The 14,592-nt window shown below is 37.4% G+C and overlaps 1 protein-coding gene and 1 long non-coding RNA gene across 2 annotated transcripts in view; one reads left to right on the top strand and one right to left on the bottom strand.

Annotated features, from left to right (window-relative positions):
• TM9SF2 (transmembrane 9 superfamily member 2) overlaps window positions 1–14,592 on the top strand; it is a 29,671-nt gene that overhangs the window by 7,079 nt on the left and 8,000 nt on the right. The window contains exons 5-13 of the mRNA XM_023947190.2: window positions 5,850–5,979; window positions 7,548–7,672; window positions 8,540–8,651; window positions 10,499–10,578; window positions 10,674–10,782; window positions 10,906–11,038; window positions 11,281–11,400; window positions 13,556–13,613; window positions 14,262–14,421. Of these exons, the coding sequence (XP_023802958.2) occupies window positions 5,850–5,979; window positions 7,548–7,672; window positions 8,540–8,651; window positions 10,499–10,578; window positions 10,674–10,782; window positions 10,906–11,038; window positions 11,281–11,400; window positions 13,556–13,613; window positions 14,262–14,421 (1,027 nt within the window). The remainder of the gene's footprint in view (window positions 1–5,849; window positions 5,980–7,547; window positions 7,673–8,539; window positions 8,652–10,498; window positions 10,579–10,673; window positions 10,783–10,905; window positions 11,039–11,280; window positions 11,401–13,555; window positions 13,614–14,261; window positions 14,422–14,592) is intronic.
• Window positions 8,751–12,615, bottom strand: LOC147654096 (uncharacterized). Its single transcript, XR_015284444.1, has 2 exons — window positions 12,517–12,615; window positions 8,751–9,054 (listed from the first exon to the last, which is right to left on the bottom strand). It is a non-coding gene; the product is annotated as an uncharacterized LOC147654096 (long non-coding RNA).

Genomic DNA, 14,592 nt, shown 5'->3' with positions numbered 1-14,592 from the left:
CAGATGGAAAACGAGATATGTACACTTAATTTCCTCCCCTTCTGTTTTTGCATAAAATGTTACATTGTTTCTTGTCCTCAAAAAAAATTCTTTCACTTGAAGTATAAGCATTAGGAACAATGGAAATGAATCTGTTTCTAAACACAAAACTTTGTGCTCACTGTAAAATACTGCTGCTTTTTTTCCTGTAAATGTAGAATTTGGTCCTGCCTTAGCTTGAGAAAAGTTACAGGACCTTTATTCTGTTGCTGCACTGTCTTTGTTTTCCTCAAGAGCCCTTGCACTCACCTTGAAATGCTGTGTCCAGGAGACAGGATCAACAGTTCTAAAAGACTTTTATGAATGCTTGTTTCTCATCTATGGATGTGGAAGGGAAAGGTGGCCAATGAAAACTAATTAATGAAATAATTTTGGGGAATGAATAAACACTTGGTCCTTTCCTGTTCTCTGAGCCACTCTGTGACCATCTGATTGACCTTGGAGCATGTTTGGGCTCTGTTTCAGCTCAGCATTGAATCCCTGTCCAATGGGTAGGGTGGGGCAAGGCTGAATGTGTGTGCTGAGTCTCAGGCAGATTTTCAGTTTCCCAGCACTGCACCCACATCCAAGAGCTGTGAAATGTTTATCAGGAGGCTCAGTCTTGACACTGGAAATACCCAGCCACATTATCAGTGTTTATTTAGTGCTTGACGTGTTGGCATGCTCTGCCAGCAGCAGCTTTCAGGTACAAGAATAGAAGGAATAACTTGGGTATGAGTTCCTGAGGCATGTCTGGGCAAGGAATACATGAGAATTACCTGATGTCACTCATAGGTATGCTCTAATTCCAAATATGGGCCTCCTGCTTTTGTGTTGGTCTTCATCTAATAGGATTTAAATTTTTTGGGTATTTTAGTAAAAATGCAGGTTGACTGTTGCCACTGTCATTAACTGTTTTTCTGTAATCTCACATTCCATTCCTTCAATTTTGAAGCAGCTGAAAAGGCAACAAGTGCATTTTCTACTCTTCTCAGGAAATGATACGGGATATCCTTTTGTGGGGATAAACTGTGGTTCACTGATGTAAATATTTCTGGAAATCTCTTGAAAATGAGTATAGTAGGAATTTGATAGGTTATGTCAGAAGGGTTAACAGGCAGTAGTCATATGTTTAGGTAGGTGAACAAGGATGCCATAAAGAAACTCTGAAATGTACAGCTACTTTTGCAGGGATTTGAAGTGTATATGCCTAATGCTAAAATAAGTGGAGCTTCAAACATGCTGGACTTGATTATGTTCCTCTTAAATACTGCATATGTTTATAATATTTGCACCACTTTGAATTTCAGTAATGCATGTGAGTCTGGCATCAAAGACTCAGCTATAAAAGGTTGTGTATGTTTTGGTGTGTAAGTTAAAAATAGCTTCTCAAGGCTAAGAGGCTTGAAACAAATTAATTTTTTTTAGGAAAGCCCATAACTTAAGCTGACTGCAGCTGAAACAGAACTGTGTAAAACTTACCATGCAAAAAAATACTTCAGAGTGGTTTGGGTTTTTTCCCCCATAGATTAAATTGTTTAAAAAATATATTTAGTGTATTTAGGTATACTTTTTTTTTAAAACAGTGTAGCTAACTTGATGGGACTGTTGAGATTTAAGTAAGATATAATTCTGGTTTTCAGTAAGAAATCTTTCCTTGAAATTTAGACTATTTCTTAATTCTTTTAATGGCATTTTTACTGGGTTTTTTTTGTGTTTGGTTTGTTTGTTTGGTTTTTTTTTCTTGCTCAGCCCACTGCCCTAAAACTTTAGAACCAGAGAAAAATCCCTGGTTATGTCTGTTAGTCCTCCTTAGCCACAGTTCACACTTTGTGAACAAAGTGGCAGTGGCTGGATTTTGTGATTAATGATGCATGCTCCAGGAGCATGGTACAGAGGTATGTTGTACAGGGATCAACAAGGTAGCATAAGTGAGGATTCAGTAGAGGTTTATTATCCGGCTTCAATTTATCATGAAATTCCTGGGGAACACAGATGGTGCAAAGTACTTTTAAGGTTTCAAAAGCCACTTAATAAGATTAGGAACTGACATACTGAATTGGACTCAACAGCTATACTGATATCTTGGCTGACAATGTTCATCACCAGATGTTCTTGAGAGACATATAAGAACACTGTTGAATAGCATAGTTGCTCCACATGTATAATCTCTTCAAGTCATTTTAAATTCGAAGATTAGCTGTGAAAAATGATTTGCTACTTAAACTATCAATTTGTTCCGGCATTGCTGCTTGAAGACAGCTCAGTATGTCTTTGCTGCAAAGGAAAGCCTTTCTCCAAACCAAACTTACTTGCAATATGTTAATGTTGCCTTGTTTTGATTAAGAGATGAAAACACTAACAAAAGCAAGCAATCTCTCTTGCATATGTTATGGAGATCAAATTTCAAATATAAAAGCACAGAGACATTTGCATTGGAAAAGACCTCTAAGATCATTGAGTCCAAACATGTGGTGGGTTGACCCTAGCTGGACACCAGGTGCCCACTGAAGTTGCTTTGTCACTCCCCTCCTCAAGTGGACAGCGGAGGGAAAATGTAGTGAAAGGGTCAAGATAAGGGTAGTGAGAGATCACACATCAAAGCAAATTGGATAATTTAGTTTATTACCAGTCAAATCAGAGAAGGGTAATGGGAAATAAGCCCAAATTTTTAAACTCCTCCCAACCACTCCTTTCTTCCAGGTTCAACTTCATTTCCAGTTTTCACTACCTTCTCCCCCCAGAGGCACAGGAAATGGAGATTGTGGTCAGCGCACCAGACATTGTCTCTGTCACTCCTTCCTCCTCAGGGTCAGGACTCCCTGCACTCTGTCCTTCTGCCAGTGTGGGGTTGCTCCCATAGAAGAGTTTTTCCTGAACTTCCCCAATACAAGTCCTTTCCATGAGCTGCAGCTCTTCAGGAACTGTTCCATTATGGGTCCCTTCCATGGGGTGCAGTCCTTTGAGAAGAGGCTGCTCCAGCGTGGGTCTCTCCCATGGGTTCACAAGTCCTGGCAACCCTGCTGCAAAGTGGGCTCATCTTTCCATGGGGCTGCAGGTCCTGCCAGGAGCCTGCTTCAGCGTGGGTTTCCCATGGGATCACAGCCTCCTTCAGAGCACATCCACCTGCTGTGATGTGGGGTCCTCCATGGGCTGTGAGTAGATATCTGCCACCCTGTGGTCTCCTCCATGAGCTGCAAGGCGACAGCCTGACTCACCATGGGTTGCACCATGGGCTGCTGAGGAATCTTTACTCCTGTGCCTGGAGCATTCTTCCCCCTCCTTCTCTACTAGCCTTGGTGTCTGCAGAGTTGTACATATTCCCACTCCTCTCTTCAGCTGCAGATGCTGTTGTTTATCCCTTTCCTAAATCCTGTTTCTCAGAGGTGCTGCATCTGGTCACTTACAGGCTTGGCCTTGACCAGCAGGGAGTCTGTGTTGGAGCCAGCTGACACTGGCTCTCTTAGACTTCAGAGTTCTTACAAAAATTTCTGGCAGTTCCTACAAAAACTTTTATACCCCTTGATAACCAAAACCTTGCCACCCTGCAAACCAAATACAAACATTAACCTAACACTGCCAGTTCCACCACTAAACCATGTCCCTAAGTGCCATATCTAGTCTTATAAATGCTTCTGAGGTTGATGACTTCATCACATCCCTGGACAGCCTGTTACAATGCCTGGCCACCATTTCTGTGAAGAAATTTTTTCTAATATCCAACCTGAACCTGCTGTGGAACCACTTGGGACCATTTCCTCTCTCCCTACTGCTAGTTGCCTGGGAAAAGTGGCTGACCTCTACCTTGAACATCTGTCACACATTTGAATATAGCAATAAGGTCTCTCCTTTTCTCCAGCTCCCAACAGCCCCAGCTCCCTCAGCCACTCATCATAAGGCACTTTTCCAGTTCTGTTGCCCTTCTCTGGACACGTTCCAGCACCTTATTGTCTTTTTAATAGTAAGGGGCCCACAGCTAGACACCGGATTTGAGGTGTGGCCTCCCCAGTGCTGTGCACAAGGGGACAATCCCTGCCCTGTTCCTTCTGGCGACACTATTGCTGGTGCTGGTCAGGATGACACTGGCCTTGGCCACTTGGGCTGGCTCATGCGCAACATCTCTGGACCAGCACTCCAAGTCCTTTTCTGCCTGGCAGTTTTTCAGCCACTCTTGCCCCGGCCTGTAGTGCTACATGGGGCTGTTGTGACCCACGTGCAGAACCCAGCACTTGGCCTTGTTGAACCTCATGCCATTGGCCTCATATAATATGGTCAAAGTGTAACGAATCTAAATCTGGAATAGCTCTTAATGTGCAACTTCATTGTACTCTCTAATAGCATGGTGAAGTTAGTAGGAATTGGTTGGTGCTGCTGCTGTTTGCAACTGTGATAGCCTTCACAATCTCCTGAAAACCTGGCAAGTCTTGTTTTTGTAGGGCCTGTCTTCACCTTTTCTATTGTGTCAATATAACCCAAGAGTGCTATGTTTTATTTCTGCTGGGTAGCTACTGGTTGGGATTATGCAGCTCTCTCCCTGTTGTGTGGATAAAGGCAGCACATACTACTCTTTTCTCCCTCATCTGCTGATGTGCTTTGAAAAGTTGTACTAATTTAGAGGCTGTTCCAATATGCATCAGATTAAATAATGATATGTTTTTGTTATCTGATGTCATAATTCTTGTGTTTAATTAGGTATTTAAAAGTATCTTTTTACACTTAATTGTAAAGACATTGAGTAGCTTGGTAAGTTGTACAAAATTGTGTTAACGTTCAGTGGGATATCCTTTTTTTGATTTAGTGATGCACAAAATATGGCAGTTGTCTAATGTTTTCATATATAAAGTATATTAATATACCTTTGAAAATATACCTTGGGCGGGCAATTAATACTGAATTTTAAGTCTTTACATGACGTGTTTAGGGGATTTATCTTTTATCTAGTTAAAGCACTTCACAAAACAAATTGTTTTAGGGTCTTCTACTAGTTCCTTTTATGAAGGGGCAGGATCCTTTCTCTGTGTTTAAAAGTATGATTTTGGTTTTGACATTTGTACTGTTAGTTGCGTGGTTGATACAGTTTGTATCTTACTGTCTTACAACTTTCTGCAGCTCATCATGGGAGTGTGCACTTCCATGAATTTTTCATTGAAACTGACCTATAAAATCCCCTGGTTTTAGGTGATATGAATATAAATCTTTTGAGGGAATAATATAAAAGCAGCAGGTTTGAAAGTTACTATTTTTCCAGTTGTTTGGTGGCTTACAATTTCTTGGTAATGCAAATCATCTAATTAAAATGTTGCATACTCTTTGGTAGCTATAAATAGGGTTAGTGATTAGGAATTCACTTAAATAGCAAAAGTAAGTTTTAAGAGTGCTATAAGAAATGTATTTTGCAATGGAAGAGCAATGAGGAAGCTGGAGAATTAATAATATGTGATGTAGGCTTTTTCAAATTTGTGTTTCGTCTTGAAATTGTCAATTTTAGCTGGTTTAGCAAATTTGATGACTTTGGCCATTTTTAAAAGACAAAATAATAATAAGATAAATTGTTATGACTTTGGACTGGGCAAGTTTTCTGCTTTGGCTGTTTTTGTAAGGGGGCTTCATGAAACAGTGCAGTGAATAGAGTGGTTTCAGTTGAAGAGCTCCATGCTTGTAACTCATTTGGAACTTGTATTGGCAATCAGTGTAATTCCATGGGTAGTACTATTCTTGTAGTTAATATTCCAGTAATGAATGTAGCAAAGTCAGATTAACATTTATCCAGTTTTGTTTCCATTACACTTTGTATTTTTAAAAATTGTGAAGTGTGATTATGTCATTTACAGGATTGTGGACAACATGCCTGTGACGTGGTGTTATGATGTGGAAGACGGACAGAGGTTCTGTAATCCCGGTTTTCCTATTGGCTGTTATATTACAGAAGATGGCCGTCCAAAAGACGCCTGTGTTATTAATGTATGTTTATGCAATTATATATTTTTTAATATCCCCTTTTTACTAATTTAGAGAGTAGCATTTCTCCTGTGTCATGTTTCTATGGTGACTCCTTGCTATTTTAAGAACCCATGTTGCCTAAAAACAGGCATATGTTTTGGTCTATGCAAATACCTCAATTTGAAAGCCTGATCTAAACCTAAGAACCTTGTCTCTTATGCTGCATAGTACAGAAGGGCTCTGAAAGATCAAGGGATGAACATGCATAGCATTTAGTACATGTGGAGGGTAAAGGTGAAGGAAAGCACGTCATCCTTCATTGCCTAAGAAATCGAAACATTTGAAGGCTTGGACTTTACGTTTTTGTGGGATAGAAGTGTTTTCATGGAACCAAATTTGCATAGGTGTGTTTGTACATCTGCATACTTTTTGAAGGTTTGCTTTGCCTGAAACTGGGAGCTGATGGAAAAAACGTAATATGAGATTTCTGCATAAGTAAAGATTCTTTTGTGGTAGATGCTATAGTGGTGGATCTCCAGATAAGTGCGCTGAAAGCAGTATGAGATAAGAATATGGAGATAAGAATACAACAGGAAGTCTTTAGACTACCATAGACCTCTTCCATGGCAAGGTCACTGAGAACTTGGAATAAGTTTTTGGTTTTTTTCAAAGTGGTTGGTTTTACTTAATAGATCTTACTAAAGATAACAGTTGCTGTGGTTGCCAATTTTGTTTAATTGCCTCCATAATGAGTGCAGGGGCTCCATATGAATGGATGCATTTATGATGAAATATGTAGTCTGACAATATTATTTTAATCTTATTTTAATACTTGCTTTTAATGAAAGGAAAATAATTTGAAGGAGTAACAGATGTACGGTAGAAGAACATTTCATTTATGTAACTATTCTTGGAATGTTTCAGTTATGTAACTATTACTGTAATTGGGGTGCTCTATAGAAAGCATGGGCATAGAACCCTTAAGAGGTACTAACTGAACTTCAGTAAACATAGCTGTTAAATTACTTGTGAGTTTAACAATCTCTTTAACTAACTAAATTCCAAGGTGATGTTTCTCTTCACCTGAGGTTTGCATTCAGCATTCTTAGCTGCTGCTTGCTGTTCATCCCTGTGCATCTTTAGTTTCAAAGGTGATTCTGTCACAGATTTGCACTATTTGTCTTGGGAGGTTCTGTTTAATTTCTGAAAAATATACTTACTGTTTTAAAATAGTTGATATTTATGAAATGCTTCTGGTAACAGGAGTTGTCACATACTTAGTTATGCAGTTTTCTACTTAAATAAAATAGGACTTCTTCAATTAGAGAAATTTATTAATAAATATATATTAAATATTTTAAATTAATTTTCTACTTTTCAATTGTTCTTAGCATTGACTTTTCTAACTTGTGTTTTTAATGCAAGAAGACACCGTCTTTATAATTCCCAGTGTCTCACATTCATATTTTAGGAGAACTTCTTGACAGAAAAACTGTATGCAGTCTAAAATTCTGTTATGCTGGCTTCTGTCTAAGGCTTTGAGATGTCTATATTTTTTGATTGTTTAATATAACCTTTTGTCATTGCAGTCAGAATTTCATGAAAAAGATACCTTTTATATTTTCAACCATGTTGACATAAAAATATATTACCATGTTGTGGAAAATGAAGCTCTGGGAGCAAGACTAGTTGCTGCTAAACTTGAACCAAAAAGGTTAGTAGTTGAAAGTAGCTTGTCATCAAAAAGTGATCCATCCCAAGACACTTGCTTTGATCTGGGAACCTACTGCTAGTCAGAAATGCTTTCAGATACGTGACCTTTAGATTGCCTCTCCTGTTGATTTATGTAGTGTAGTTAGGACAGTCTCATGTCATTTTGTTCTGAGTTTGATGGACCTTGGTGCCCTTTTTCCTATGTGGACCAAAAAAAGATTAAATAAAACTTCTGTTTGTGGGTTGTGATGAGTGTGTGTGTGTACATGCATGTAGAATCCTAATTTCCCTACCAGGGAATATTCTGTCTTCTATCAGAATAGGCCACCAGGGTCTGCTGCAGGCTTGGCTGGAGTGCAAGATTTGATGTCTTCAACAATCAGGATTTGAATAGAAGGATTTCACGGATACACTCACTAGTTGTTCTGGTGTCTGTGTGGCTTTTGCACAACTGGTGTCTGTTGTATTATTTCTTAGCATCTTGTCTTTCATGGTATAACTGAGCTTGTTGTATTGTTGGTACAGTTGAAAGTGTTTTTTGCTGACAGAAGTTAGTAATACTGGTGGTGTAACTTTTTATATGTTTTGGAAGTTCACAGCAATACTAAGGCTTCTTTCATTTTTGGTACTCTGCTTTAGAGACTGTGCTCTTTTTAGAAGAGACAAACCTTGTTTAACAAGTTCAAGTTTCAGAGATTCCTGAGCTCATAGGATATGTTCCTTATGAGTTCTGAAATTTATGAGACAATAAGTACAAATCTTATATTTAAGGGAAGAATCCTTGGTATGCTTTTCTAAGATGGATGAATTCTTTCTTAAGAATGTTGTTAGTGAAGTGGCTTTCATTCTGTGTCTTTTCTTCCCACAGTTACAAGCATACTCATCCAGACAACCCCGATTGCTCAGGAGTACCTATGGACATAAGCAATAAGGCTAGTGGAGAAGTCAAAATTGCGTACACATACTCAGTTACTTTTCATGTGAGTACTAAGATTTCTGTGGTAGTTACCTCTTAAAATCAAGCATTAATACTCTGAATTATGAAGATGGACAATTAAAAATTAGCTCAGAATAGTAAATTTGTAGTTTTAAAACTTTATTTGAACTGGAATGGCAGAGGTGGCTTGGGATTTAACCACATACATTACAGTTTTGCATACCAACACACAAAGAGTGGATGTGAAACACATGTGTGTTTTTTAAAAGAGTCACACTTTCTACATCTACCTAGGTTGTCTGGTAGATGATTTTTCAATCCAAGTTCTAAAGTCTGAGAAATGTGTGTTTTGGCAAATTGCTGTTTTAGGTAGGTTAAAGCTGATAATTTTCTGCCCTCCTGCTACAAAAGCTGCCTTCTCTCCAATGTCTTCCTCACATGGAAACCTGCAAAAGAGTAGCAGGAAGAGCAGTATATCAGCAACTGCAGGCAGCAGATAGACAAACAAGAGAGGAGGTTTTGATTTTGTTTTGTTTTTCTGTAAATGGAGTTTGCTGAACAAACTTTATCAAAATTTCCTACTCCTTCTCAAACTGTTTCCGTGTTACTCTGAGTTCAAAATTCAATAAATAGTATAAGAAAGATACTCAGGAGGGATTATATTATGTATATACTGTATAATTATATTTTGAGCAATTATATCAGTTATGGTGCAGAAATGAATTTGTATGCCGAAAAGCAAGTATTTCTGGAAACCTGTGAGAAGTTAGTAATTAAGAGTGACCTCAGCTTCATACTATTTTATTGTTTGTCCTTAAAAAGGATGTGCCCAGCTGTGTGTGTGCAACTGTGTTGTGCACAGTGTTACATCAATTGGAGGTAGTCTTCTGAATTTCCATTGGGTTGGCAGACCAGGTCATCTCAGGAAGACAAAGAAAAAAGCAGTTTAGATATGAGGAAGAATGCAGTTCTGTCTAGAGTCATTGATAACTGGTTTAGAAATTTGTTGCTTGCTTTGAGACATGGTTTTATTATATGAGTGAAATAGATACATGATCTTGACTAAATTTTTTAACCTAATGGTTTTTTTTTTTCCAAACCTGGCTTTACTGGAACACTCTTGTATGTTATAAATTACTGAAATAACAGCCTGTCAGGCACCTAGCCAATTTTATTCTTTGATAGTAGGGTTTATGGTTTGTTAAATAGCAATCTTCACCTTGATTTGTACTGTCTGTTCCTTTTTTTCCTGTTTACTCTGCAAAATGAAGCAATTTTTTTTTGAAGTGTTTCTGATTAATGAATGTTAATTTTGAATAATCTGTTGAAATGCCTGAAGGAATAATTTGCTTCCCTCTCTTAAGTGTAACTTCTGTAGTCTTGTTTCCCCACCTGTCCTGGAGTAAAAGTTGTTTGTCATGGGATTGGTAATTGGCACTGAAATGAGGTTGAATGAAAGCAAAGGATAATTTGGACAGAGCATGATCTAGAGAGTGAAGTGTGATGCTGGAGACTGTATAGCATAGATTAGTTTCTTGATACATGGACTTACATGTGCTAAAAACTGCATGTTCTTTCATTATTCTGCTAGTCCATTCCAGATGAACTAATACAGTTCTTGAAGGGAGTATCCACAATTAAATTAATTTGGTAAGCCTTAATGTCTTAAGAAGACACAGGTGCTCAGATTCAGAAAATATTTTGGTTTAGATTCTATGGTCAAATCTTATGTTTGTTCTAGATAGCTGTTATTAAACTATTCCCTGTAAGGCATGGAACTTGAAATTTCAATTAGTCATGAGATTTAAGATTTATTTGCACATACATCAACTTTTAAATGTAGGAGTTGCATACTGACTGTATCTGAAGTTCATGTGTTTACTCTTTCAGGAAGAAAAAAATATCAGGTGGGCATCAAGATGGGATTATATTTTGGAATCCATGCCTCACACTCACATCCAGTGGTTTAGGTAAGAAGGAAGTTTATTGCATTGAAGTGTTTACATTGCAGTTTGAATGATGATTTTCATTCATTTTATTTTTATTTTTATTTTTTTCTTTTCAGTATTATGAATTCCCTGGTGATTGTCCTCTTTCTGTCTGGAATGGTAGCTATGATTATGCTGAGGACACTGCATAAAGATATTGCAAGATACAATCAGATGGATTCCACTGTAAGTCTAAAATGTAGTTCCTAAAATTTACTTGGAATTTAATTTTTTCAGTTAAATACGTAACTGTTACAGGCTGTTTAAGTTGCAATCAATTGTATTAAAATAGATGTATTTCTTTTACAGGAAGATGCTCAAGAAGAATTTGGCTGGAAACTGGTTCATGGTGATATTTTCAGACCTCCAAGAAAAGGAATGCTGTTGTCAGTTTTTCTAGGCTCTGGCACACAAATCTTAATAATGACTTTTGTGACTCTGTGTAAGTAAAGTGGAGAGGATTTAGTTGATTGTACATGATTTTTCACTGCTAACTGCATGGTGCTAGTAAAAATAGCAGTATCGTTTTGCCTAGAAATTTCATAAAAATCATTAGAAACAGCTGAGCTGAGCTGTGCATTAGTATGCACAGATTTTAAGCTAACTGATGTAGTGGCTTTAAATCAAACATATAGTCTAAGGCTTCTAACATAATTTCTAAAATTGTGCATCTCTGTTCCACAGTTTTTGCTTGCCTGGGATTTTTGTCACCTGCTAACAGGGGGGCTCTAATGACCTGTGCTGTAGTTTTGTGGGTACTGCTTGGAACTCCAGCCGGTTATGTTGCTGCCAGATTCTACAAATGTGAGTAATAATTACTGAAAATGACAAGGCTTAAGTTCATTAACATAAATTATCATTACAGAAGTGATTTTTATTTTGCTGCACTGTTTGTGGCTTCCCTCAGGGCAACTTGGAGAAGTGTACTTAACAACAGAAAATATATATATAGAACATGTAATACTTCGATGTAATGAAGCCTAAAGACCCTGAATTGCTCTTGCTGCTATGTATTTGTATTTTGAAATTAAATAGTATTAGTACTAAGGTCATTACATCTTTACATCAGACTGTTTTCTGCTTCTATTTCCTATCACTGTGGGGATGGTGTAAGCCTGCATTTAGTTGCAGCCGTGGATGTTGCTTGGTGACACACACCTGCACCCACAAACCGTGAACTTCAGTCCTTGCATGCCTGAGATTTGTGACCCCTTTTTAGCTAGCTCCCAGGTATTTTGGAGAATAACGCTTTATTGGACTGTGGCTGGAACACAGGGAGGATAGTTAGGTGTTCTGTAGTTGTAGAAACCTACCCCGTGGTATTTGGGCCCCTAACAGTTTGGAGTTAGTTGATACTGTGTTCTCTCCCTGATCCCAGCTATTGTTTCAAGACTTGTCTGTCTACCAGCCTCAGGTGGTTTACCCCTGTACCCTTTGATTTATTTCAAGGTGAAGCATGTCACTCCACATACAGCTTGTTTTAATTACCTTGCTCAAGGTGAAATGTTTTTTGACTGAGATGGATCTTTTGGACTGCTTTAATTGTGAATATACCAGGTTAGAGGAGAAGTTTATTTCAGAACTTCAGCCTGGCAGTAGATACTTGAGTTCTTTCTTCTAACAATTTTGTAATTTTTTTGTGGAGAAAACCAGAGAGAAAAACGAGTTTGTATCTTGTAGGGAGTTTTGGCATGGTGGTGGTGAGAATGTGATAGTGAAGTATTCCTAATATCCAAGCCAGTTAGACTTAAACAGAAAGAAATTTTAGTACTAAGAGCATAATTGAGGAGAGAATTATTCTTTATATTGTTGTATACTGTGTATATTGAAAGATATTTTGAAGTGTATTGATGGTAAATTGAATCCTGTGTCTTTGGTGGAGATGTAGTTAATAATGATAAAATTTCATGTTTTACTTACTGGGAATCACTCAGTTGATACTTGAATGTTGTGTTTAACTACTAAGACAGTGAATGACTGATGCAGAGACACTTGTTCTAACAGGAAGTGGTTTAAACCCTGTATAGAGATGCATGAATGAGTTTGGTTTTTTTTATAGTATACAAGTAATGTGAGACATAAAATAAAATGCAACTGAAATGGATATCTAGTTTTAAAAGTTGGGGTTTTTTTTCAAAACTGCATTTAGAAAGGGAAACCTGTGTTGAAATTAAATGGTTAATCTTAATAACTGCTGTCATGTTCTACCAAGTTTTTTATGAAGAAATAGAAACTTAATTAAAATTACTCTAACCATAATCACTTCTGACTCTTGAAATAAAAAAGCATGTCATTATGGCAGTGCTCAGATGAAATTATCAGCTTCACTGCACTCCAGCAGGATATTTTCATTTGAAAGTATACTGACTAGAATTTTTATCAGCATAGTGCAAATTCACAAAGATTTTCTTAATAAAGCTATCTTTGGTCTTTCAGTATCACCAGTGCTTAATGCTGTTAAGACTCAAGAAAACATCACTACTTCTGTAAGCGTGTTAGTTCTGACTCTCCTGTAAAATTCATAGGCAAGAATTATTTCAAGAAAACTGTTAAGCTTGGTTTTCACATATTTATGTATCTTTACCTACTGAAACCTGCAGTCAAATGCTAGAAAGCTTAAAGTTCTTAATCACCACAGGTTTAAAATATTTTTTAAAGACTTAGAAATACTGCAAATCTGTTCCCTCCTTTTAGTAGATAAAGTGGTCAGAGACACAGTTTTAGTTGGATACCTTTTATAACCTTGGTCTGACACATTTTGCTTTGAAGTTCTGTGGTTAAGCAATAGGATAAGGAAATCTAATTTTATTACTGAATATTTAGTTGAGTGTTTTAAATTCAGGCATGATAACACATTATTTGAGTACTTGCAAACTAAGTATAACAGGTAAATGGACTGTAAAATTAATAGTTGAGCTTAATGCATGTTTTAATGTCTGTCAAATGTTTTAATATGCAGCATTTGGAGGTGAGAAATGGAAAACAAATGTCCTGCTGACATCATTCCTTTGTCCTGGGTAAGTTCTGACTATTGCCATGATTAAGAGAATTAAATTGCTTCTGTGATGGGCATAGTTAATTTTTTAAGTTTCAGCTATATAAGTAGATCTTACATTGTCTCTTTATTCTGGAAGCTACAAGAGTATCAAGTGCTTTTGACAAAGAGGAGTATGTTAGTGGCATATCATCTTTAGATTTCTTTTTTTTTTTGTAAGCATTAGTTTACTCTCACCACATGAAAAGGTTTATTAGGAAAAAGCATTATGACAGTAACAAGTTTTAGGCCCACTTTTTCATTGTTTTCTTTATTCTCTGAACTGTTTCTCTGACCACAGCTGTAGTCAGTCTTACATAGTGTCATATAATGTATAACCGCTCTGATAATTTCTTCCACTTAATCACAGCAAGCAGTCTTACCCTGAAGTGTAGTTAAGACAAGCATATATTTGAAATAGCTTAGTAGGAACGTCAGCGCCTGCTGGAGTTCAGTCCCAGTAGATTAACAAAGAATTGTTTGTCTGACCTCTTTGTTTCCATATTTTGTGTACATCATTTGGTTTTGGCAGAGATTTGCGCTGAAATCTTAAACCAGTGCCGTCGTTTTGTCAACGCTACTAAATGTTAAGAAGTATTTCTGTGCTCTAAGTGTGCTGTGTGTTTTTCAGAATTGTATTTGCGGATTTTTTTATCATGAACCTCATCCTTTGGGGAGAAGGCTCTTCAGCTGCTATTCCGTTTGGTACCTTGGTTGCTATTTTGGCACTCTGGTTTTGCATATCTGTACCGCTGACGTTTATTGGTGCCTATTTTGGGTTTAAGAAAAACGTAAGTGTTTCTGAGAAATTGTTTAGTTAAGTGTATACATACATGAACACACACAGTTTTTCTCTGTATAGGCCATGACTGAGGTAGCACCTAAGCTAGTTGCACTCTTGGCTCCAGTTCTGTTCAGTTACTTTAGAACTGCATTAGGTAACTAGTCTTGGTATTCCAAGG

Source organism: Cyanistes caeruleus, chromosome 3 (assembly GCF_971803275.1).
Source record: "Cyanistes caeruleus chromosome 3, bCyaCae1.hap1.1, whole genome shotgun sequence".
NCBI lineage: Eukaryota > Metazoa > Chordata > Aves > Passeriformes > Paridae > Cyanistes > Cyanistes caeruleus.
Note: the sequence above shows the minus strand (reverse complement) of the source record. Positions and strands in the feature narration are given on the sequence as shown.